Below are 26,676 nucleotides of genomic sequence, written 5' to 3' on the forward strand. Positions count from 1 at the left end.
TCCTTATGACCAGTTATAATTTGAATAGAAAAATTACTTCTACAAATATCTCGTGTTTTGTTTACCGATTTCCTAAAAGAACATTTGTAATGAGCCATAAAACCAATCTTCCCTCTAGTTGGAAGCTTTGGCCGCTTTAGTCAAACGTTCAAAATAAAGACATTTTTACAATTTGAGTCATTTGCACAAGAAAACCAGAAGTAGCAGTGCTTCATTGACGAGGAAGGCAGATCCACTCATCTTCCTTTAGTTTCATTCAGCCGCTTAATTGGAACTGACAAGCTTAGGCTTCCACAATTTCCATACCAGTAACTTGTTTTCTCTAGGAATGTGTTCCACCAACCTTCTGCTTGCATTTAGACACCTTACTCTGAACTTCTCATCCTCGATGTTATGGGCTGAACTTTCTTCTATAGGGATCCCTGGACTTTTTGCTTCAGTTGCCTCCACGACCCGATTCACCATCTCCAAGACCTCACTCATTTTGGGACGATTTCTCGGGTGTTTAGCTAGACACCTATTAGCTATGGCAGCTAACTTCTGAGCAGATTTAAGGGAATAGTACCCATCCAGTCGAGGATCCAAAATTAGTTCAAACTTCTTCAGGTCTAAAAGATGCGGTCTCACCCATTCCAGAAGTTTCTGCTCGTTTTTTGGTTTATTTCTGTCCAAGGGACGCCTGCCAGTAATGAGTTCATATAGAAACACTCCATAGCTCCATACATCACTCTTGGATGTTAGGCGCCCAGTCTGTATATATTCCGGAGCAGCATATCCGACAGTTCCCACCACCTAATGAAATAAAGCACATTCATCACCAAGTTATTTGATTAATTATGTTTTACAAAATAGGATATTTCACATAGTGATGGCGCTTTAAAAGCAAAATCCAACATCTTTGACATATTTTGAGATATTCCATGTCCTAAATTAAATTACTTTAAATATAATTAGTTTAAGCAACTAAAGTTTGATTGTTTAATACTAGTATTTTCATAGTGCTTTACAAGTAGCAATAAATATTTTCTAATTTTGATATACTCAGGTAGAAATATCACTCTAAATATTTGTGAGATAGACCATCAAACATGTGGCTTCAAGCGGGGCGGAGGGTGTGGAACAGTAGTACACTGTCAAACACATAAATGTGTACTATCTTAACTCATCTAAGTACTTTGAACACATGTAAAGATGATTAATTAAATGGAGCCCTTAGGCGTACCGCTGTTGAGACATGGCTTAGTCCGTCAGAAGGGCCTAATCTGGCCAAGCCAAAATCGGAAAGCTTTGCATTCCATTTCTCATCCAAGAGAATGTTAGATGATTTGAAATCTCTAAAGATAATCTGCACCAAACAACATGCATATAAAAATGAAGATAAGACGAATGTATCATTTTGAGGTGGAAAAGTGTAAAGAGGGAAAAGTGAATCACCTGAAACTCCATTCCCTCGTGAAGGTAAGCCAAGCCTCGAGCAGCATCACGGGCGATATTTAATCTTGTTTCCCATGGCAAAGGTGAAATAAAACGACTCATTAAATGATCCTGCACACTTCTGTTGGGCAAGAACTCATATACCAGCAGACGCTGTATTCCTCTCTCGTCATCCTGTGCACAATAGCCCATGAGTTTTACAAGATTTGGATGCTCAACGACACCCAGGACGTTCACTTCAGTCACCCATTCCTTATGCCCCTAAATCACAAGCCAAACTCAATTTCATAAAAACCATCTAATTGACTTCAAAATCATATAATATTTTGCAATGATCAAGTGATTATTGTTTTATCACTAAAGATGAAACTAGCCTGTAATCCTCTCTGGCTGAGTTGTTTAACAGCGATATCAGTCCTGTCCCTTAAAACGCCCCTGTATACACCTCCAAAACCGCCTTCTCCAATCATGAGGGATCGGCTAAAATTCCTGGTGGCGGTCTTCAACTCTTCAACTGTGAAGACTCTAAGGTTGCAGGGCTTTTTATGTGACAAGCATGAAAACGATAAGGACTCCATGCTAATGTCTGATGACACAGAAGTAGTGGATCCTTTCAGCTCAGCATCTGTTGAAACAGAGGCACAAGACTGCCCTGATGTGGACTTTGTAGTCTTGTTCTCATCGTCATTCTTTGAGAACTGGAAACACTTCATAGCCCTTCAACAACACGAACCTGCATACATATGTCACTACCCAACCAAAGAATATATATATATGCAATTCTTTCTTTGCAAAATTCAAATCGACTAGCATCCTCAGAAATGAGTAATTAATTAGCTTTTGAAGTTCCCTAAAAGAAATACTCCTTTACTTCATTATCATTGTGCTGATTAGCTTCAAAGACACTAAAAGTTTGTTCCTTCTTTTAGCTAGCCTTGGAAACCAAATAACACCAATACAGATTGAATATGGAGTGCTATATAGAAGAAAATATCTCTCAATTTTCAAGTACCAACACCTTCGAAAATTTCACTAGCCTGGAAATCATAAAAGACATGGAGTGCAGATTTTTTTTTTTAAAAAAAATAATAATAATAATATAGAGGAAGCTACAAAGTTCATCAATTTTCCATATCCCATAAACCCAATAAAGGAAGCTTTAATTCAAAGAACAGGGTAGCAGGGTAGAAATATCACATTTTAAATATACTAACCATAATTTAATGGATTAAAAAGGAATATTAAAAAGGGAAACATAAACGAGAAACAAAGAATTAGAAGAAAAAAGGCAGAGTGGCAATTTCGACGATCACCTTTGAAATGGTTGATGATCAAGAAAATATGAAAAAGAAAATAGAAGAAGAGGTATATTTACCTTTAGGGGCAATGGAGAATGATTGGGCTAACAATGAGAGTTGAGCTAAACTTCAGAAAAGGCTTAATGATGAACTAATTTAAAGAAGAATTTTTTTTGAAGGAAATCAAGAATACAAGTAAGCAACGAGCATCCCATGATCTAGGGAAGTCAATGCTTGGCAGCTGGATTTCAGCTCACCAACCTAAAATCCCTTAGGCAAATAAAAATGGAGATTTGGAAAAACAATAAAAGAGATAGAAAGAATTAAATAAAATGAATATAAAAAAAAAAAGAAGGTTTGATTTTATTGAAAAAAGAGAATGATTCGGGTGCTTTGAGAATCAGAGGATATCTTTCTTTTCTACTATATAGAGACGACCAAGGGCAGAACCGTCATTTCGCTCGCTGGTAAAAAAAAATTATTTTTAGTTTTATTTTGGTGACTATTTGTTTCTATTATTATATATAGGTCGATTAATGTGAAACAAGATTGTTTGGAAGCTCAAAATGTTGGGAAAGTTCCATTCTTGAAAGAAAAAAAAATCGGGTTTGCGTTCAATCCTTTTTTTATTTTACTTGATAAGTATTTCTTATTGTAATTCTATGTGGCTCCACCTAATGTTAAATAAATATGTTTGACAACTCAGATATTGGGGAATCAGTTCTTGAAGAGTGAAAGTACCCCTTTTATTTTTTTAAATTAAATTATGAAAGTTTATGTGGATTGATTTATGTGAAGGAAGAGTTTTCTTGCAGTTGGGGTAGTGGAAAGATTCAGTTTAAGAGTATAATGTTTATCTAGCTTCTGCTTTGAGGTTGATATGCTTAACCGTCTATGATTTTACTATGTCTTCAGTTCTGTATTAATACATATAGTACAGTGTTATCAAAAGCGAAAAGCGCAAAAATCAGCTGGGGCTTTAAGCGCAAAGCGCAAATAAAGCGTGGGCTTTAATGAAAAAAAGCACAATGGTGCAAAAGTACAAATATATATATAAGTTTAGTCCAAGACTAATAATAATAAGCATGAATTACAAATATATGAACAAAAAAATTGTAAAAACATTACGATAAAGTGAAATATCATTCATCTATTGTCACCTCTTCAAGAGAGGCTCATTGGCAAGAAAAGTTATGTCTCAGAGCCTTGATGACAACACTGAAGCGCATATAAAGCGAGGCGAAGCGCTCAACATGTTTTGAGCCTCACTTCAGGGCTTAAGCGCGCCTTTGACCACACTGATATAGTAGAATCAAGTAGTTACTTTTCATGTAGTACTAGAAGTTGTCAACCTTTACCTTTCGTTGGCTTTCATTTTTTTCTTTTTGTTTCTCTCTTTTGCTCTTATCTATTACTGTTCAGACTTTCAAAGGTTAATCTATCAGTCTTTGTATCGAAGAGTTTCAAAGCGATATTTTCCTCCTGTCTTTATGTCTTTTTTTCAATCTATCTATGGGAACTTAGATTACTGGTATCATAAAAAGTCCTTCATTGCTTGCCTGACATGATTCTAGAAGCATCCTTTCCTTCATAATGTTCCGTCGCATCTTTCCCCTTTCTCAGGTTGCTTTCTCTCCCTGGTTTTCCTATTAGAAAGAAAGTGTAAAGGAACTTTCTCGCAAGCAAAACTCAATTCCTGGCAGTCGGCATTGACAAACCCCTATACCAGCGGCTTCATGGCTTTTCTCTGGTATTTGAGGACCTTTCTACAGGTTAAAAAGCAAGCTCACTCTCAAATTCCTATGATAAAAGTGGTAGTCTTTTCTTGAATTTCAGTTTTTTTTCTTGCTTTATAGTTTATAATTTTTTTTAGCAATATATGATGGGAATCGTTCTGGTTATCTGCCTTTTGAAGAGTCACACCCATGTCATTAGATAAGAAGGTGTCCTCATTTATTGCTGGTCATTCCAAAATGCAATCTGTATTATATAGGAGTATTTCCCTTGACAGAGAATGTTGAGATAAGTGAATATTATTGGCAAAAAGTCTAAGAATGAGGAATTGATTTGATTGCAGATACATTAAGCTGAATTTACATGTGCACTGTGGTTTTCCTCTAATGCAAAAAAACTGATCAGAAGAATCTTGAATTCCAATCCACAGACTGTAGGTATATCTCCCTCTCCAAGACAAAGGAAGAAATAAAGCAGAAAAGCTACCTGGTGTAATTTTGTTTACAGACAATAGATGTGTTGAGTGGTTCTTTATCTGCACTTGCCTTTACCTTCTCATTCATTACCAAAATTTACTGGGAAATTCATGGAATTTATCATTTGATGACATCGCATATCTGCAGTAGAAAGCTGTAGTTTTCTTACTTTCTGTCGTGAAGCTGTACTTAATATACGACCATTTGACATAATCTTATTTGGCGTGTATAACATTTCTGCTAACATTGTATCTGTATGCAAGTAGTTAAGGAAAATAATCAAAATTAAAATTTAATAGTTGAATAAATTTGAATTTTTGAAAGTTATGAAGCTTGTATATAATTATAGTTGTTCCTGGAATAGTGTCAAACATTTATGGATTTTCCCATATGGGAAGAGTTTCATACAACTTGGGATAGAGAGACTAGAGAGTAGTTCCTTTTCTTGAATTAGTGTTACTGCTGATTCTGCTTTAGTTAGTTGTATTTGTGTTAGTTTGATATAACTTAAGCATTTGATAATGATTATATTCTTCTGATTTGACCAAGCTTTTTTGACAAGCTACTTGCAAAAGGAAGCAACTTATACAATGAACCGAGGATAATTGTTCAATGAGCACTCTATTTATCATTAGTTGTGTCATTAGATAGCTTGTAATAGACTTACATTCATCACTTTAGCTAGCCATTATTCTGAAACAGAAGAGTTCATGCTTCATATCAAAGGTGGAATTACTTCTGGATAGTGGCTGTTCTGAAATTGTGCTCGGCTGATTAATTGGCTATCACTTATTGAAAAAGATTGAGTATGATCAAAGCTACATGATAATCACAAAGTGATTAGAAACATGCACAATTCTATGTGCAATTTCCTTTCAACAGATTATATACGCTTAAGGTATTTATGGAAGAAGATTTTGACGATGCAGCATGGAGGTAAGAGATTGAGACTGTTAAAAGAACTATTGAATTATAGTAACAGACTACTGCAAGGGGATTGATTATTTAGCATGATTGGGTAATATGACTCTGTAGATGGCTGAAAAAATGTATAATGCACATCTGTTTTGTCTTAAAATCAAAAAATGAGTGTCGGTATGCACAGATGTAATTTACTGATATAACTTCACCTTATCCTGTTATGCGGAAAATGGATGGTTGAAGGTGCGACTTATTTGTATTTTCATTGGAATTGACATTGTGAAGTTTGTTGATGTCGTATTAATGTTTTATGGAATTCACTTCGGTCTTTGAATGTGAAAGCCTAACTTAGGGGAATTTCCATTCAATTTGAAAAGGAGAAGGAAAGCAAGGCCTTCCAGGCTTCCATGTTGCACTTGAGCATGGGAAGACGGAATTGATTGTTTCAAGGTCTGTTGTTCTATAAGTAACACATCTTGTGGAATAGAATCACATCCTATTCATTATTTTCTCCAATAGAGTTTGAATTCTGACTGAGATTGTAGCAATGACTCTTTTCTGAGTGAAGTATTGTTAGCTACTAAATGCAGTATTGATTCTTGATAATGTAGCATAGGATAAACTATGAATACTTTAAGGATAGCAACTGTATGTGCTTTACAAGGAGATTTTCTATATTGCCTTCTCAATTTCTATACGATTAGATTTGATTGCCTCCTTATTTTATGTTTGATAAACTTTGAATGTGGAGTGAGAAAAGCTCCTATAGAGTTACTATAATTTACTCAGAAGCAGATTATCATATTCTTTAAGAATGATATTCCACCAGCTAAGAGGTAAAGAATCTGCACTTTCCTGTAACAAAATCTCCAGCTTAGAGCCTGTTTGGAAAGCCACCTGGTAATTGGAATTGGTGTAATTACCACCCTAGTAATTACACAGCCTAGTAATTACACAGTATTATAATTACAATGACCTGTTTGTTTGTCATAATATAATTACAGTGTAATTACAAGCGTGTTGTTTGGTTGCACAAGTGTAATTACACAGTTAGTTTAATTTAAAAATAACATTTGATTATAAAAAATTTAAAATTAATATTTAAAAAATATGTGCCTTTATAAATGATATTAAATTAGTTATTTAATAATACATTGTTTCTTGAAAATATGTTATTTAATAATCATATATTTGTAACTAATATTGTGAAAAATAATTGATATATAATTTCAAATTAATAATATTTTAATTTTAATTGATTATAAAACTTAAAAGCATACTTTTTTTGTGAGAACATCATGGGATTGGATGTTTGACAAAAAAAAAGAATATTCATAAATTTAATGCCATAACATTATTCAAATGTTTGATAATAATTCTATCAACTGTAAGTGAAAAATAAACAACATGCAATGTGAAATAACAAGTCAATAGTACTAAAGCAAATATTTTTAAAATAAAAAATATAACCCAAATTCAAAATCTAAAAGAAAAAAAAAAACATAATACTCTTATGTCAAATTCCAACGTTACATAAGTAAGTTTCAACGTAACATAAGTAAATACTCCTATAATTCAAAAGAAAGGGAAAATATAAGGCTATAACCTTATTCACAACGAAATTCTACTTTAACAACGTACCATTATATGTTAAGTTTGTTAATGACTCATTCTTTCTAATATTAAGAGATGTAGTTTCAAAAATTAGAATATTAACACGGTTATGCTAAATGAATAAAATTAAAAATTAAAAAAATATGAGCAATTACATGGAACCACAAGAAGTAAAGGTTGGAATGAGAAGAAAGGAAATGAAATATAAATACTATAAAAAAAATATTTTAAAAAATAAAAATATTTAAAAAGTAAAAATAAAAATAAATTAAATAATAGAAATAAAAAATAAATTAGAAAAGAAAATAAATTAAAATAAAATAAAAAATAAATTAAATAATAGAAATAAAAATAAATTTAAAAAGAAAAAAATAAACTAAAAAGGTAACCCCGTAATTACAGGTGTAATTACACAATTCTCACCCCCCCCCCCCCGAGAATTGGAGAGTGTAATTACACCCTCTCAATTACACCCAATTCCCACCTAACTGTGTAATTACCTGGTCAAACAAACAGGTCAAACTGTGTAATTATACCCAATTCCAATTACCTGGGTGGCTTTCCAAACAGGCCCTTAATTTTAGTATGTGTTGAAGAAGATTCTTGTTAAATTATTCAGAAAGAATATAATGCTTTGAATGTGGAGATATAACATAATTAAGTCTGTAGTTGCTTTTTTTCTTTTCTTTTTTGATAATGACTTCGAGATTTACTTGTAATTCCTTTTTATGAGGGTAGTTTCTCAAGAAATTTTAATGTACTAATTGTTTTTTGACCTGTTGCTTATTCATGCAGGTTAGCTAACGAATTCGATTTTTCTGAGATCGAGTTTGGTTAGTTTTTAAATCAGGTTATATTATATGTTATTTTGCACTCATTACTTTGGATTAAGCTTGGAAAGAAGTGAAACCATATTTTGGAGCGTTTGTGGAGAGGATTTGACTTCCTGCACCGTCTCAACCACCTCCAACTAGAGCTTCTAATCCTTTTACTGGCTTATATTTGCTGATGAGCAAATTCTTCTGGAACCCGTTTTCTGCAATATTAAAAGTCCAAAGAAATAACTTTCATGTTCTTACTAAGTACTTCTCTTCATAATATGAGTTACTTGGTAAATAATGTGCTAAATGCAAAATCCAGGAGCTGTAATCCAATGCTTGATATAATACTTGGAAAAAATTAATAGTAATTGTGTCAACAGCATATGTCCCACATCCTTATGTTCTGCTCGAATAGTAAAATTATTACAATGTTGATAACCAATACCAAATAACAGATGTATTCAATTCTTTAATATTTTTGCTGGTGCATTTTCTTATTATTTTTCCTGATGCTTCTATGTTTTTCTTTCACAAACCATTAAGTTAATAGATGTACTAACAGCTAGACCTTTCTTCATACAAGTTTGAGTTTAAATTTTGAAAAATTGTCCTATTCTCTATTTATACATGTACTCATCATCTCTCAGATGATATACCATTTATTTATGGTAAAAAAAAAAAAGAAATTATAGAAGCACATAATCATATGGATATCATTTTCATCTTTCATGGCACATGCATATAATGCTTTATTGGTTCTATTATGACTGCTTATTTTTCTTTTCTTTTAGCGAATATACACATTACGTGCTTAATCGTAAATAGTATGATTGTGAGAAGTTAATCCAATGTAGAGTCTAATGAAGCTACTTTTTTCACTATTATAGTGTGTTGCATATTTGGCAGGACCTCTCTCAACTATCCCATCAAAAAATTGTTGCTACTGATATCTCTTTCGAAGAAAAGTGATCTCAGATGGAGGCTAATAGGTGAAGGCATTGCAGAAAGCTGCTGCTCGAACAGCTCTTATCACGTATGCTTGATGGTTACTCATAGAGCCCAATAAAAATTGTGAGTTACTATATCCTTTTCTATTTTAAAGTGTTAATGACAGTTTTTTCATTAAATGCTTATATATGCTTTGTCTTGAATGTGTAGAGACTTGTAGCAATTGATAAGTTTTTTCATATTTGCCCAAATTGAATCCTTTCCACCAACTTCCTAACGTTTTTATAACACTGAACGTGACATAGTCATCTGTTCTTAACTTAGCATCAGTTTTTGGTACGGGATGGCTTTGTTTTCTATCGAAATTTCAGCATATGGTCCAATGAGATAGGAATTTATAAAACTGCTGACAGGTATTCGAGGCACCATGTTAGTTATGTTACCATTTAAAGAACTTGTGCCTCCAGCCTTGTACATACTCCTTGATATGGAAAGTTATGTCTATAGTATATTATTCCTTCCTATTCTTTTTAGTTGGTCATATCAATGTGGATGTGAAAAAAATTAGCGATACATTTAGGACATTTTATTCTTCCAGATGTATCTACAATGGAATTTCCTTTTCTAATTCATGCTCTCAACTGCTCTGAGTTCCACTTTGAGCTTGCATCGACTAATGTACCTGGACTTGCTACTAGCTATTTCAAAATGCACTTTACTACTAAAGATTAAAAAGGGTGATGAATATTCTCTCATCTAACTGATTTAGCATTTTTCAGCTCTCTGATGATTGAGGCGACTAAAACACTCAATATTAAGGCTCCTGACTTGAGTGTATGCTGAAGTCCTCTAACCAATGTATATACCCTGGCCGTTAGTAGCTGTTCATACAAGAATCTTTTGATATGCATTATTAAAGAGACGGAATGTATCAAACTGAAACCTCCGTTATCTCTTGATATTGCAAAAAAGAGAGGTAATCTATCAAATGAACTACTGCAAAAGAATCTGAGGACCTTTTTTGGTTCTATATGTTAGCAGAGGAACGAAGAGATATCACAATAGAAATGGAGAATCCAGCCATTTCTACAGGAAACAGCTTAGCCACGTTAAGCGTGCGGGCAGGGGCGGAGCCAGCTTATATCCAGGGGGTTCATCCGAACCCCCTCGGCGAAAAATTACAGTGTATTTTCAAACTTAAAATTATTTTATTTTGTATATATAGTAGGTGTTGAACCCCCTGACTTCTTCGTATATTTACCTTTTAGAATTTTTGAACCCCCTGGATGAAAATCCTGGCTCCGCCACTGCGTGCGGGACAAATTTTACTATGCTTGACTGCACATGTAGATGACATGTTAAGATTTAACAAAAACTGGCCTGTCTCATGTTACATTGTTGGACATTAGTTTGAAGATGTAACTGTTTTGGAGAAATGTGCATGAAAAAGTAATTGACACGTCTCTTCCAAATAATTCACATGAATCTTCTTTGTATGATGTATCTTGTATTCTTGTTACATTTATGTTTCAGTGTAACAAAATACACTTGTATTTTTGTATTGTTCTTGCCTCTATTATTCTAAACAAAGTTTAAATGTTTCGGCTTGCTTTTTGACGTTTTATTGGAAAAAGTTTTCTTTTAAGTCATATCCAGATTGTCCTATTTAGAAATACGGCAACTAAAATTAAGCAATAGATTCTGCTAATCTGTATGTCTGTAAAATTACCTATTGCAAATACTTTGGTTTTCTAGAGCTTTGGATTATATTTTTCATCTTTGGTGATTTAGAGATTCCCAACTTGAATTCCCAAAAGCTGTTATGACTATTCTCTACTGGAAAATAATAATTGAACACATCAAAGCTAAGCTCCAAATCAACTTGTTGGGCCCGTGCTGAGCACGGGCATGGAATATCTAGTAGTCAATAGATGATTCGTTTCGTTTTCAATTATTTTAGGTGATAGAGAGCTAAGCCACGTTTGGATACAAGTATAAAGGCAAATGATCGATCTAAGAAATAGGTACAGGTTTATACAAAATTTGGTTGTCATTTTAAATTTGTTATAATCAATATCAACATTTTACTCCTCTTTAGAAGTGAACAGCAAGTGTACGAACGCAGCTTGAAAAGATTATAATTACCTTTTAACACATCATCTGGTCTATTGTTTTGGGTATTAAGAATCAGCTTGAAATCTTTTTAGCTGGCCATGATAGTTCCAGAACAATTGAAGAATCGGCCTGAAGTAATCAACAAGCTGGAGATTTCATCTTTATGTAAGAACTAGAAGGCAAGGAGGTACATTTTGGGTGAACTCAACAGCATTGCCAGGAAACTTCCAATATGTATATTATCAATTTTAATTTTTCCATTATATGTTTTTATCTGATTTGCAAAATACTTGCATAGCTTCAGGTTTTTTAAATGTGATGCACAGTGCATATGGAGTCAAATCCCTTTGAGATTGCAAGAGATTTAGTTATTCCAGCACTCAAACAAAAAAAAAAAAAAAAAAGATGTCACAACTGCCTGACCATTATAAGGTACTTTATGCTGAATGCATCTTCTCTTTTGTAACAATGGTTGTTATATTTACTGACTCACCACTCAATAAGAATTTTGTGTACTCGATAGGTAAGAATTCTTTTGAAGCATATATTTTTATTACATTTCTTTCTATTATAATTTTGTAGAGTGGCTCTAAACTTGGTGATTTTTGGAAGCATCTCTTTCCTTTCAGAGAAAGATTAAGTAGCTTGGCGTTTGTAATGTTACTTTTTTCTTTTAATGAAATGAGAAATTTATTGATATGACTAATTTACATAAGAGGAGAGATAAATTAAACTTTACCTCCCTAAGATACATATGTAAATCAAAAGAGTGCATTTTAAGTGGTACAAGGTTAATCCTAGGTTAATCCTTGGATCCCCATAAGCTTTAAAACTGATTTTGGAGTGGCTTCTGCAATAGAAGATGTTGCAGTTAATTATCTTCATGAAAAATCCTCCTCCTATTGCTTATTGAAATTTATATTATTGTGTGCACTTACCGTCCGCTCCACCAAGTTGATTCTTGCTTCTACAAACATGCGATGAAGGTCCGGTGTCCATTTCAAATTTTGATTAGAGGAAGTGCCAACTGAATATGTAATTATTGACTTCTTAAAAGGTGATCAGATGAGTGTGGCTTGTGGTTACTATTGTTAGAAAAGCCATATTGGTGCTTGTATGTTTAATTTTGATAATTTAAAACGGACGCCAAATTAGATTGTTATTGGTGTTCCAGTTACGTCTATGCTTTGTGATGAGATGAGTTTCAGATAGCTGGTTGCTACAGTTCTACTGTACAAGGAAAAGTACATATGGAGTGTGGTTTAGATTCTAAACAGCCAATTGACACTTAATATTTCCTCCTTTCACTCAGTAATCAAGTAGTCTCAGTTGTTGAACTGAGCAACCATTTTGCTGATATTAGGTTCATCTGGCTACCAGCTACAAGGTACGTTAAGACGACAGATTTTACTTTGAGGTAGTGCTTTATATTTTAATCTTCGAGCTTTGAATTGGTGAACAAAGGAATATTACTTTTCCAGAATGCCTCTGTTATGTTATATTAGTTTCTCTGTATGAAAATAACTGAAGGTTACGTTACATTACTCTTTAACTCTGTTTTTACTTTCTAGAGGGAGTCTACGCAATGCTTTTGAAGCTGAAAAGTCCTATTATTAGCCTTCAATAGTTTTTGGCTATGTTCCATGGGAAGGTTAATGATTTGATTTCATTCCTCTCTTAGCTATTGGCCCCTTCTATTTGACCTGATTATTGTCTTGATTTGATCATTTTTTTCAATGGTTTACTGTTTCAGTCATGAGTTCTATGATTCTTTTTTGTTAGTATAGATAGGGGAAAAGAATATGCTAACTACTTTTGCTGCTTTGTGTTGCCTGTATTATCATTATTTGTTTGGCTGCTTGATGATCTGTTAAGTTTGAGTGGTTGTAGAAAAGCATCAAAATTATTTAGAAAATGGCAATTTCAGGAACAAACCAAAAAGGATGCTTGCTGAAACTCTAATCTACGAGCTCAAAGTATGTATTTTTAAGGAATCTATAACTAGATGTGGCTGATGGCACAATGCTTACATTGAGCATATGCTTTGAAGTTTTAAGGTTCTCTCGTTATAGTTCTTTCATATGAATTTTCTTTATTTAAATTTTGATTTTGAGTGTATCAACTTACGGGATCCTAAGTTTGCCCGCTAGCTAAACGAGTCAGTTAAGCATTATGTTTACCTCAAGGTGAGATATCTGATAATGTGCATGAGTATAAGACTCTAGGGGTCCAAAGCTTGTCACAACAGTTACTTGGTGACAAGGGGGTGAAAATGCTTCTCAGAAAGTAATGGCAGCTTCATAAACCTGACAAGATATGCTCGAGTTAATTGCTCTTGGTTTGGTTGATATTATTCTTTTGCGTCAATGAAGTGTTGCATATGGTAATTTATTTTACTTTTGTAGTTTTAGAAGGATTTTGAGGTTTTCCCTTTGAAATTGGGTTTTTCAAAATTTAATTAAAGTGTCCTTTCAGAGATGTACAGGCAAATTGAAAGATTGAACCTGACATGAATATTGACGATTAATCAGAATCTTCTGCACTGACAGAGATTAGATTCGGATGTTACGGCGAGTAAGTATAATATCCTAATATTGGATATAGTTTTATTTTTTATGCATATTGGTTGTTTCTTTTTTCGTTTGATATCTAGGTTCTTCATCGTCCTTTAGAAAATGGCATCACAGGTGACAGGTGTTCTTGATTAGAGAAAGATCAGGGGGTGCTAATGATGCACATAAAATATCTGATAAAATGTCCTGCAAGAAAATAGTGCCTACTGCATCAGGAGATAGCTCTACAATAGTTGTTGATACCTTGAAATAATACATAGAGATGATATAGATATGCGTATATGTTCTCTTACTTTCTTATACTACTTGGACCTTAGGGAGCTGCTCTATTATAGCTAAAGAAAGAGATAAGGAGAAGCTTATTGTAATTGTCCAAAGGGATACATTCTTGATTACATGCCTCAACTGGTGTTCTTTTTCTGTTGTTGCATGTCTATGTCTTAGTTATTTGCTTTGCAACTTGTAATATTTTGATGCATGATTTCCGTAGGAATGTGCAACCGTGGTAGCATCAATTATCCTCAAGTCCAACAGAAATTTCACCTTAACTTCTATTTGCATACAAGCCAATTGTTTGTGGATCTCTTTTTCTTCTGAGATTAATTACGATTTGTGGGTCAATACTCAGGACATGTTTATGTCAAATAATAAAATGTATAATGGTAATTATTTGTGGTATAAAGGATGAAAACCAAGAACTGAAAAAGAATAAGAAAGACAATATTTAGACTACATGGGAGTAAGAACCTTTTACATTTAAATGCTTGGACCATTTCGCATATTAGAATTGCATTGAGAGTTGATAAAAGTGCACATAAATCCTATGCTGAGAATTTTAAAAATTAACTGAAGAGTGTCCGTGTCATAGTTCTTTCATGTTTTAAAAGGTAGAATAGGGGTTTGCTGCAATTTTGAGAAGCTGAAAGACAAAAAGTGGAAGAATAATGCTCCACAAGAATGCTCAAAGAATTCTTTCTTCAATAGTCTTCACATAAGCAATAAACAAGACACATCCTTATGACCGATTAGGCTCTTACTGGTGATATAATTTTTCCTAAGTGGACTAGCTGTTACAACAGGTGGTGGTTCCTTTTAGGTATCAGATAATTTGACTTTTTCTTTTTGGAATTTCGGAAGATTCAAGTGACCAAATTAATGATGCTATTGAAAGGGTCCCAAGAGTTAAGTTTGTTCTTTGGAGCTTTTGAGTACCCTCCGAGTTATAAGTCATTGTTAGATATTGTTTGTTGTGAAGTATGTTTATATTGTCTCTTGTCATCGTAACTTTATTTCCTTTCCTCTATCTTATTTTGTTAAATTCTTTAACGAACTTGAGAATTCAATAAAGAACTAGATCGAGGAACTTCAAATTGCTTAAAATGAAACTGAAAATCCTCTCGAAAGAGCAACCGAATATAGAGGTTTACATCTTCTTTGAGATTAGACTGTTGCTCTTAGTTTCATGAGAAACATTAGTAATTCATTATCCGCTGCAAGATAAAAGTCAATTACAGTTACATGCTCTTTTCTTTGCAGTTAGTTAGAGTGATGTGCCGGGATTTTGGCACATCTAATTCTCTTTAACTCTAACTTTTACTTGTTTTCGAGCAAGTTCGTGGTAGTTTGATGTGTTTTATGTGTTGTGCAGGTATTTTGAAGTTAGAATGCTCGAAAAGCGAAAAAACGAGGAAAATAGGCAATGCGTGTTCGATAAGCATAAGGACGGACCGTCAACAAGCTCGACGGCCCATCAAAAAGTTCCTGCGAAGTAACAAAAATATCAGAGCATACTCAGATCGTCGACTTGCACCGTCGACATGATCGACGGTCCGTCGAAGTTGCTTCGACGGTGGAATTCCTGCAGGGTGATAAAAGTGTACTCAGATCGTCGAGTTGGTCGTGTGCTCGACCGTCGAAGTGCAAAGATGACCCGTCGAAGTGCTAGCCAAGATAGAACAGGACTGGGATTGATTATTCCGAGTTTTAACTTGTATAAATACCTGTTTAGGTTTTATTTTTTATTATCCGGAGTTTTAGACTTGTAGTAATTACTTTTGAGTTATTCTTGCTTTTGAAGACTTTCAGACAATTACATTCATTACTTTCAAGTTTTATTCGTAAGTTCAATACAATAATTCAATTATGCAATCTTCCATCTTTTATTGTTTTCTTGTTGCCATGAGTAGCTAAACACCTTTACTAAGGTTGTGAACCGAAGGATGGTGTTTTGTGATTGGGGATCGCGAAAGATATACGCATAATGGATTGTTAGGGTTTATTTGTTCTTCGTATTCATCATATAGTTAGTGGTTGCAAACATTATCTCACGCCATAAACTTTAGTTTATTTGGGAAAATAGCTAGGGTTTGGTAAGAACAAATAACAAGAACTCAGGGCTTTAAACCTTGTTTAATAAATTCACTTAGGAATCAGAGGAATTTACTTGGCATAATTAACCGTTGTTCATGCATACTTTCTTATCTTTGGAAAAAGCATAGCAAGAAATAATCTTTTCTTATTAGGAAATAATTTAGATTCATATAGAGGTTAAGTGCATCCATACAAACAGTCCATTAGAAGTATATCAAGATCGATACCCATGATCATACACTTTATCTAACGGGACACAACCTTGGTTCTTTTTACCCATATATTTACAACTTTAAAATTTCCAGTCACTTTAAATTAGTCCACAAACCAAATCAACTATAAAACCCTTTTCTGGAATACACCAGGACCGCAAGATTAGTGTAATACTCGTTTAGTAAACTTTTCACGTCATATTCTCTGTGGGATTCGACTCCAACCTCGTTGGGTTACTATATGTGACAACGTCCGCGTTATACCATTAATAAGTGTAATTTGAGCATATCATAGAGCAGCATGTTCTTTTTATGCTTTGTACCTGCGATTTGATTTAGACATGGATTTGAATAATGTCCTCTAGCTCTATTGTAGAACACATTGATATGATTTTTTACTTGCTTCTAATAGCTTTCAAGCTTCTATTACCTTCTGGTATGTTGCATGCTTAGATTAAATACTTGGACTGTGAAAGATTATTGTTTTCATTTGTTGTATCATAATTAAAACAAATTTTATAAGGATGCTTAATAACTAAGATTGGTAGATACATTTTAGACTTTTAGTTGATTTGGACTGTGAAGGAACCAAACTTATGTTCAAACTTAAGTTTAGAAAGTATCTTATATTGGGCATCTAACAATAAATAGTTTTATATACTTGAGAGATAGACCACTCAAACTAGGATGTGAAGTGTTTCGTAATAACCGATTAGAGAGGAAGAGTTGATTGGAAACTCTCTCTTCGATTTACCGTCTAACACTTCATATTTGCTGCTAATCGAGTTCATTTTGTGGGAACGCGATCAAGGGATGGGTTTTTCTATCCACAATTGATTTACTTCCTGAAAAATCTTCTAATGAGGTAAGGTGGCAGAAAGCACAACTTCCGTAGGCAAAGAAGAATCTGAGATGCGTTTTTGAAGTCATGATGATGATGAGAATGGTAGTGGGCAGGTAATAGTAGTACCGTAATTTTCTATTACTTGCCAGGAAAAATGATCATTTTGATGCTTTTTACTCATTTGTGCACGTTTACACCATAGTCAATACTAATACTATAAGAAGTATCAATGAACCAATAAATTTGTGCAATGTAAACATAGCCATTTAGTACTTCTGCAGCATTTTGAGTGAGGTATATTACTCATGAAAGATGGGATATTTCATCACATTATTTATCTTGATTTTTTCTACGATAAAAAAAAATTATGTTTCTACATTTGTGGGGTGTTATAGTAGTTGCTTTGCAGTCCAAATAGAGTTGAGACACTTAGATATTGCCAATATCATGTAAATGATATGTGAAAAATGGTTAGACCTGCTATTATTTTGGCATATATTAGTTGTTCTGTATGCGTCCTTGGTATTTGTATCTGCCTGATGAGAAAAAATGATCATTGAGGTTGTAAAGTGATCGCAGTACTGACACTTGCAAAAGTGAAGTTTCCTTATTAGTGGATGGTCGGCAATTAAGAAAACACCCTCGCATAATGACAGGAGCTTCTTTTAAGAATGCCAAAAGTTTCTCATTTTATTTTTCTCCTGGTTTTTGCTGTGTTTTACCCTCCTTTTAGTACTTACGATGTCACCTGACCATATGCTTTTGATTACTAACTTTTTCTTTCTGACTTTCCAAGATAAATGTTTTACATTCTTATCTTTCTGCCCTTGGTGCCTCACTTAATTCATTCTTTAAGAATGTAGATGGCCTGGGAGATTCATTCTGCTGATTTCTATTGTGTTTTTGCTTGAAGTCTTTTAAACCTATTTTATTTTTTTATTCTGCAGGTTGTCTATCAGTACTAAAAAAGACACGTTAAAAGCACTTGATGAGGTGGAAAATATTGTAGCAGATTTTGTTGTAAGCCTTTTTCACTTATATTCCCGTCATATGATTAACCTAAGATTATGTGTTACCATTTGCCCCGTTATACAAGTACTGAGAATTCTAGATTTAACTAAAAAAAATTGAATTTATTGGCTTTTTACAACCTCTTGGGTGAGTTATTTCCCAACCATCTCATGGAAAAAGAAATGCATATTCCATGGCTCTTAATTGCCAATTTTGGCCTATCTGGTCTTTACACCTATCTTCTTCCTCTTATTTCAGAGTATTTGGTTGGTTACAATTTAAATTTTGATATTTAATATTTTTTTAAAAACAGAATGATGCCAATAACAGAGTGACATAGTATCAAACATCTACTACGAAGGGATTACGCTCACTCGCCACAATTGTATAGAGGTCGCCCGGCGTTGCTTAGGCAAGACATACTATGAAGGCTTATGATGAGACTGTTATTTTTGCAAATCCTGCATCTCTTAGGAAAAGGTAATTTTGTGTCTAGCTATAGGACAAACATCACAAGGATAATGAGAATCACACAAAGATAGAATAGAATTGATGTACTTCATTGCAGAAAATGGCCTATGCCCCAAATGAAGGTGCCAAAACCTTTACATTGGAATATTCTTTTACAGGAAATGAAGCTGAACTCAAAATTGAAGGGTAACCAGACTGAAAAACAGTGAAAAGGAAGACATCTTTGTTCACAGAGAACTTCTTAGGCTGGGTAGTGGATTGGTGCAGGTATTAGACAATCCTTTAACATCACCAAAATCTAAATCCGAAAAAGGACAAGGGTGAAAGATGATTTACAAGGCGTGGAGAAAAATGATTATTTTGGAGCTGTAGAATGTCATGAGATTTGGGATTTTGTTACAATCAACCCCCGATACTTCATAATCTTTTGGATATTTTAATATGTTGTGAACATTTGGTCAGGTTGTATTTTGCTTTTTGCGTTTCTTCTTAAGTGATCCTGTGAACACTCTGAAACAAGTATGAAAATGATATACTACTTTATTAGTGTTGAACCTCTTTCGTATTCATGTAGTTGTGCAATGAACAATAATAATGTGGAGTATATGGTTTAATCATGTCTCCTTTATTTGTGTCTCAGTAGTGACAAATGCCCGTGCAAGCGGCCCATCTAGTTTTAAACTATTAATAAGTGAAGCTTTTTGAACGACGAAAGGTATTTCTGTCATTTTACATTTGGGCTTTGTGCTTAAATTGAGTCAATTAATTTCCAGGTGTAACATGTACAACACACCCGCGTGACTTCTTTCCAGCTCTGTATTTATTTTCATTTCTCTCTCTCTCAAAGCTTCTTCCAATTTTCTCCGCTGGCTTTTCCTACGCACTCTGGTGGATTCTCTCACCGTCTTCTTCCGTGTTTATTAGTTTCATTCTCAGGTCCCGATAGGATTTACCAGGTGAGCTTTGATTTCATATTTTTTTTATTGTTTTTGGAGTCTCTCTGTTTTTTTTTTTTTTTTTTTTTTTTAATCCTTTTGCAAGGCGAGAAGTTTGGATAGCACAAATATTGGTCATTTAAAAGATTTTTTGGCAACTAAAAGTATGACGGTGAAATATGCAGCTTATCCCTTATTAGGAATGTATTTGCAAATTGATTCTTTTCTAAAAGAATGAATCTTTTTCATGAAAGAAAATGAATATTGGATAATTCTTTTATGATGCTCTACATTTTGAGCGTGCTACAATTAGTAATTATATTTTGCCAAGAATTCATCATTAACAGAAAGCCCTGGTCCTATCTCTCTGTGTGGAGTATCTATCTAAACACTAAGGTATACATGATTAGTTTTCATTTAACTTTCCTTCTTTTTATTTGATATCTAGGTCAGTAGAAATATGTATAGAAATGTGTCTCTGGACAGTTCTTCTAATGTGTTTGTATACCTAATAGTGTTTAAATATAGTACTTGTAATATCCGAACTCCTTACTTGCCTCTCTACTTTCACTTATAAATGATAATATGATGTTTGTGCTTTGATTTTTTCTTGATGTGACCTCTAAAAGTAAGTCTTTTAGCATAGGTCAATGCAGGAGATGGACTCATTGACTCGCTCTGTAGTTTATGCAGCACTGAGGTAATATTATATTCCGGTGTCGTTCAGATGCATGGTCTGTTTGATAGTGAACTCCAGACATCTCATATTAATAGGTTACATAATAGATGTGTCCACCAATTTGAAGGACAAAAATTAAAGACCGCCCCAAATAAAGGGCAATCCGCGCAAAAAAAAAGTCATAAGATGGGTGGGGCAGTCACGTTAACTACTGAGATAATAACATCAACCTTTAAGACAGCAGCCCATGGACTAGCCCACAATTAGCATTTTAAACTTTACAAAGGCCCTTTAAATGATGGATTGAGCTAATGCACTCTACAGCCCAAAAGTTGGCAAGTTTAGGTTGGGTTGGGGCAGCCCATTTTGACACATCTATTAAAAGAAAATTTTCAGTCAAATACCATTCGATCATCTAGTTTACAAAATATGTACATATCGATAACGTATAGTTTATACTAAATGTACATATACTATACATATAATATACATACCTATACACTACCTATACATTCAAAGAGTACAGGCAGTGTATACTTAAGCAATATTTGGTAAACTAAATGACCAAAAGATATATTTTCGTAACTTTCCCACTATTAAAATTGTGCTTGAACTTGAACTTCGCTTGAAAAAAGATTGTGAAAGATGAAAATTGTAAATGAAAATCAGTATTTTACTGAGAAAATTTTAGATTAATGCCCTTTTATTAAAAAAAAAGTGATTTTTTTCTTCAAAACATAGCAATATTTTTCTTTTAAACGTAGCACATACACGGTATGTGCGCTCATACCGTATCAATGTATATACATTGATACATTGTATATACAATATATAAACACTGATACATTGTAATGCATATACAGTGGTCCATTGTATATACAAATGTATATACACCGAAACATTGTATATACATTGATAACATATACACAGTATGCACGCGCATACAATAAGTGCTCCTAAAATTTAGGGATACGTGTATCAATGTATATCTGCTATAAAATGTAAAAATATATCTATGTTTTGTAATAATTTAAAAGTACCTCTATAAAATGTAATCATGAAGCATAATCAGCTACATTATGTAATATGGGCTATTTTATTTCATCTGTTAGGAATTACATTTAGTTGAATTGAAAACAAAGAGAATTTGGATATTAATTATGTTTGAACATGAATATCACCTATGAAAATAAAATTTTCAATCTTTTACTTAAAATTCAAACACTAAAATTCAATATTTGTAAATATTCATGACCAAACAGGTAGGCTGCATTTTTAAAAATATTGATAAGTATTTATGTCCAAACGATATTGTTAAATTATGGGGGAAAAATAATAAGAGAAAATAGCTTACTCCCGCATGGTATTTGCACCATATCACATAAATTTTTATCATAATTATTAACAAATTGAGGTAAAAAACATATTAATTGATTCATAATTAAGTAAATAACAATGTTAATAAAGAGATGATGTTATATATTTATTGGCTTTTTTGCATTCAAGGGTGTGATATAGTAGTCAATAAAGGGGGGGAAAATCATAAAGTCACAGGTTCAAATTCAGTGGAGGCAAATATGCTAGATGCTTTTTGGTAAAATTTACAACCAAACAACTAGATACATGATACGTTAATAGTTAACCATTGATTAATTAATACATATTTCACCCTTTAAATCACTTAACAATAACAAATTAAGTTGGTTTGGTTTAATCACCGTTGTGTATAAGTATTTACCATAATTTCTTTCAATATGACCAAATCTTAATGGACAAAGTTATCCTATACTTGTGCTGTTAAAGGTAGCAAATACCTTATGAAAGTAGTTGACTCATATGTCCAACATTGGTGGACAAAGTCATCCTGGTGAAGGTAGCATATATCTCATAAAATTAATCGTCATATATGCAAGCTAATCTGAATACCACGATTATAAGAAAATATATTTATGAATTTGATATAAACACGAAGTATAATATCAAGAGAAAAAATTCCAAAATATTGTAGTTGAACCTAGTAAAAAGGATTTGTCAAATCCAACCCGACTCACATTTGCTTTGAATAAACGGTCCGAGGCTCCGATCTAAATGGATTGAATTTTCTCCAAAAGCAAACACGCGTTGCCTCCTATGGCCAAACAAAAATATTAACTACTACTACTACTACTACTACTAATAATAATAATAATAATAATAATAATAATAATAATAATAATAATAATAATAATAAGAAGAAGAAGAAGAAGAAGAAGAAGAAGAAGAAGAAGAAGAAGAAGAAGAAGAAGAAGAAGAAGACAAAATAAATTACTTCCACATGAATTTATTAGGGCTCAGTAACAAATTGAAGTGAAAAAATATATGAATTTAATCATAGTTAAGTGATAACAATATATATAGCAAATGATGTTACATTATTTATTGGTTTTCTATGGTCAATAAAGTATGTTGAGAATCATAAGGTCTCATGTACAAAATCTAATTGAGGTAAAAATACTAGGTGATTTCTCGTAATAAACTTATCCGTTATAGGTTGTTTACAGCAAATGAATAGATACAAGACATGTATTTGTACATACATTTCTATCACTTGATCATCATTAATTATGCATATTTCATCAAATTAAATCACTTAACTATAGTAAATTCAGTTAGTTTGGTATAAACATACAGTTGTAAATAATTATTTATTGTGTTTCTTCTCATTTATCCAAACCTTGATGGACAAAGTAATTTGATATCTGTACCGGTAGGACGTGAAATTAGTTTATGTGCATGTAAGTTGCCCATAATTACCCGGTGATGTATCAAGAATAAATATTTATTGGTGTGGTATAAGCATAAATATTTATTGATTTGATGTAAACAAATAGATACTGTGTCAAGACAAAAAAAATTCCAACAAATTGTAGTTGGACTCAGTAAAAAGGATCCGTCAAATCATATCAAAACTACCCACCCAAAAAAAAAAAAAAAAACCTAGGCTCCCGCCTCTCTCCTATCTCTAGGCGATAATGGCGATTTAGGGTAGCCAGGGCTGCCACAGTCCCCAGCCTTTGACTGCGGGAGAGCCTCCGTAAAACCCTACGAACAACGCTACAAACACCAACACAAACCCTACTTATGCCGCTAGAATGAATCAAACACAACGACCTGTTAATCTTTCTCAAACTACTTTAATAACTATTGAAGTTGTTCATGGAATTCCTATGTTACAATTTATGTTGGATGAACGACAAGCTTTCGCTAAGAAGGAGGGACTTCATCAAGCCATTGCGGTTAAATTGTCTATGGGACCATTATATTTGCCAATTTTCAGATCAACTTTACCTAAGTTCCTCGGCATTAAGGGACATTGTCTCGTTGGGTTGCTTGCTCAAAGGCAACTTCTTATTCGTATGGATCAACATGATGATTTCGTGGTTGTATTATCAAGAGGCACGAATTATTTCATGCACAACGACAAAGACCATCCAATTAGATTTTTCTCGTGGACTGTTGGATTCAACCCTAAGGATGAGACTTCACGTGCGGCGATATGGATTTCGTTTCCAAACCTATCGACATATTTATTTGCTAAGAGGTCTTTTCTTTCCATTAATTTTGCAGTAAGAAAACCTATTGTCGTGGATAAGGCCGCACAAGTGAGGTCAAGACCTAGCACAACTAAGATTAGGGTGATCCTTGACTTATTAAAAAAACATTCCGATTCAACTTCAGTGGACAAAGTTATGGGCAGAGTTATTAAAGAGTTTCAGGAGGTGGTTTGTCACGACCCAAACCGGAGGGCCATGACGGGCACTTGGGCCCTACCTGCCGAGCACCGTTAAAACATGCTTCATATCATAATCGTACACAAGGGTGGATGATAACGTCCAAATCCACTCCTTAAAGAGAAAGTGTACACAGTCATCGCAATATAATTTACCCAACTATGAGTCGGGGTCAAATCCACAGGGAACAATATAAAGGCGATTGTGAAAGTAAAGGATTTATCACAAACTACGCTAAGCCAAACACTTTTTCAATATTTGATTTTTTTGATTTAAAAACTAAAAAAGGATTAACATTATTTTGTCCTTTGCCACATCCACGTTCATTCGTTTAGCCACTTGTTTTCATTTAGACTTATTATGCACTGCTACCACATTCCCCCTGATGGAGTGGAGCATATCAAGTGGAATGGACTTCATAATTTTTCATCAAAAACATATTATTTTGCCTTAGTCATCATTATATCATCAATATGTTGCATCGGGACTCAAACCCAACGTCTTACCCATATAAAAGGCGTTTTTAGGCCATAATGCGATGAGACTTAAACCCAACATCTTATGTTGACATCATAGTTCACGGGGACTTGAATCAAGTCTTACCCTTTTGATACGATGGGACTTGAATCCACTGTCTTAACCTCAATCAATGGCATAATAGACCAAAATTTAATAGGACTCATCCTTGAGCCTTTGAAATATTTCTTATGAGTGATTATTTCCTTACATAATTCCAAACGAGAAAAAATTTAGACATGGTTAAGTTCAGCATAAAAATCAACATCTGAAGAATTAAAAATCAGGTTGGAGATTAAAGATCAATCCATACAGAGAGTTATGCAACTCTGAAACTTGGGAAATAAATTTACCTTGCGAACTCTTAATTGGATACTTTGATAAAATTCTTTCTTAATAAACCAACCATTTTAATATAACCACAAAAAAGCACTGTTAGCACAACTAACTTATTAGAATAATTTAAGTAAATGATGTGGAAATAATGAGAGCTAAAGAAGGGCAAAGCAACCAAGGATCTGAAGTTGATGTGAAAACAGAAGCAACAAAGTTAATCCGTGATATGCGCGGTCCTTTATTGAAACTACTTCTAGTGGAGTAGTTATTTCCGATGGCAATACAGGGAAATTTGAAAGGGGAAAGGGTAAAAAATATCACTCTACTTTGGGAAAAGGGCTAAAAATATTATCCAAACTAATTTAGGTCAAACATACTCCTCGCTAGGGCTGAACACGAAAAACCGAAAAACCGAACCAAACCGAACCGGAAAAAAAAACCGACATTTATTTGGTTTGATTTGGTTTGGTTTTTAAATTTAAAAACCGACTATATTTGGTTTGGTTTTGGTTTCAAGTCGAAAAAAATCGAACCAAACCGACTTTATATATTATTTTAAAAATTAAGTTTGTATATATATATGTGTATGTATTTTAATTTTTTTATGAGAACATTACAATTTATATTATGTTTTTATACTCTTGGGTCATGCTTTTTAATTAAACTAATTGCTCTACTGTTCTCGGCAATACTACCAATTTGTTTTGTCTTTGGCTCTACTGTTCTTGGCAATACTACCTGTTGACACCCAATTTTGTCCCACCTTTCCTCCGAAATACCTATTTTTTTTTCGCTTCCAATATTTTTGCAATTTTAAATAATTATTTGCATTTTTTTACTGTAATTATTAACTTTTATTAATACCGTAAGATTTCATTATCTGTCTCATTATCTTTTACAACCGTTATTACGCCATTATTATTATTATTATTATTATTATTATTATTATTATTATCATTGTATTATTATTATTATTACCAGTATTATTATAAGTCATATTTTTTTTATCGTTTCAAAAGATTTTTACGAAACCATGCACACGCATCGCATTTATCTTCGCATAATTTAATAATAGCATTTACTTGCTGTCGAATTTCAAATATATTATCGCACGGATATTACAGCATCATTTTATTTTCATCTAAATACTAAAAATACATATTTTTTATATTAAGGGGGTATTTTAACATACTTAGTGGATAATTAATTAAACCGGTCCTTTTATTCAAAACTAAAAATCCAATTTGTTTCTTTCATCAGCCGAATTATTGGTCCAAACACAAGCCCAATTCCCCCCAACCCAATTTTCAGACCAGTTCACATTTTAATACCCAATCCATATTTTAAATACCCAGCCCAAAAGAAATACAACCAGCCCATACCCGTTTAATTTGTACCCGACCCGGCCCAACTACCCTTTTAACAAAATATGAAACCGTAGGGTTTCATATTTTTCTTCAGCGCCGCACCCCTTCCCCTTCTCCCTCTTCTCTCTTCTCCTTTCTCTCTCTTCTTCATCATCATCGTCGCCCCACCACCGCCGCTCCCTTTCCTCCATCATCATCTCCTTCGCCCCACCACCGCCGTCTCTCACTGTT

General features: G+C 33.5%; 1 protein-coding gene and 3 long non-coding RNA genes across 7 annotated transcripts; 3 read left to right on the top strand and 1 right to left on the bottom strand.

Annotated features, from left to right (window-relative positions):
* LOC132067597 (serine/threonine-protein kinase PCRK1-like) lies at nucleotides 1–2,999 on the bottom strand. 2 transcript variants are annotated; one of them, XM_059460869.1, is made up of 5 exons: nucleotides 2,810–2,999; nucleotides 1,809–2,167; nucleotides 1,435–1,695; nucleotides 1,223–1,345; nucleotides 1–792 (listed from the first exon to the last, which is right to left on the bottom strand). In XM_059460869.1, the coding sequence occupies exons 2-5, from the start codon at nucleotides 2,145–2,147 to the stop codon at nucleotides 265–267; spliced, it is 1,251 nt and encodes a 416-aa protein (XP_059316852.1). In that variant the 5' UTR covers nucleotides 2,148–2,167; nucleotides 2,810–2,999; the 3' UTR covers nucleotides 1–264. The 2 variants fall into 2 exon arrangements, with proteins under 2 accessions (XP_059316852.1, XP_059316853.1); XM_059460870.1 differs by having other exon boundaries at nucleotides 1,809–2,183.
* Nucleotides 3,000–3,210: 211 nt separating this feature from the next.
* LOC132067598 (uncharacterized) lies at nucleotides 3,211–6,584 on the top strand. 2 transcript variants are annotated; one of them, XR_009417185.1, is made up of 2 exons: nucleotides 3,211–3,338; nucleotides 4,356–6,584. It is a non-coding gene; the product is annotated as an uncharacterized LOC132067598 (long non-coding RNA). The 2 variants fall into 2 exon arrangements; XR_009417186.1 differs by lacking the exon at nucleotides 3,211–3,338 and adding an exon at nucleotides 3,345–3,576.
* A 2,671-nt stretch (nucleotides 6,585–9,255) lies between these two features.
* LOC132067599 (uncharacterized) lies at nucleotides 9,256–10,368 on the top strand. The gene is made up of 2 exons (XR_009417187.1): nucleotides 9,256–9,369; nucleotides 10,026–10,368. It is a non-coding gene; the product is annotated as an uncharacterized LOC132067599 (long non-coding RNA).
* Nucleotides 10,369–11,388: 1,020 nt separating this feature from the next.
* Nucleotides 11,389–14,261, top strand: LOC132067600 (uncharacterized). 2 transcript variants are annotated; one of them, XR_009417188.1, is made up of 4 exons: nucleotides 11,389–11,595; nucleotides 11,688–12,418; nucleotides 12,536–12,748; nucleotides 13,837–14,261. It is a non-coding gene; the product is annotated as an uncharacterized LOC132067600 (long non-coding RNA). The 2 variants fall into 2 exon arrangements; XR_009417189.1 differs by having other exon boundaries at nucleotides 11,389–11,548; nucleotides 11,660–12,418.
* Nucleotides 14,262–26,676: the final 12,415 nt, after the last annotated feature.

This window comes from Lycium ferocissimum, chromosome 8 (assembly GCF_029784015.1).
Source record: "Lycium ferocissimum isolate CSIRO_LF1 chromosome 8, AGI_CSIRO_Lferr_CH_V1, whole genome shotgun sequence".
NCBI lineage: Eukaryota > Viridiplantae > Streptophyta > Magnoliopsida > Solanales > Solanaceae > Lycium > Lycium ferocissimum.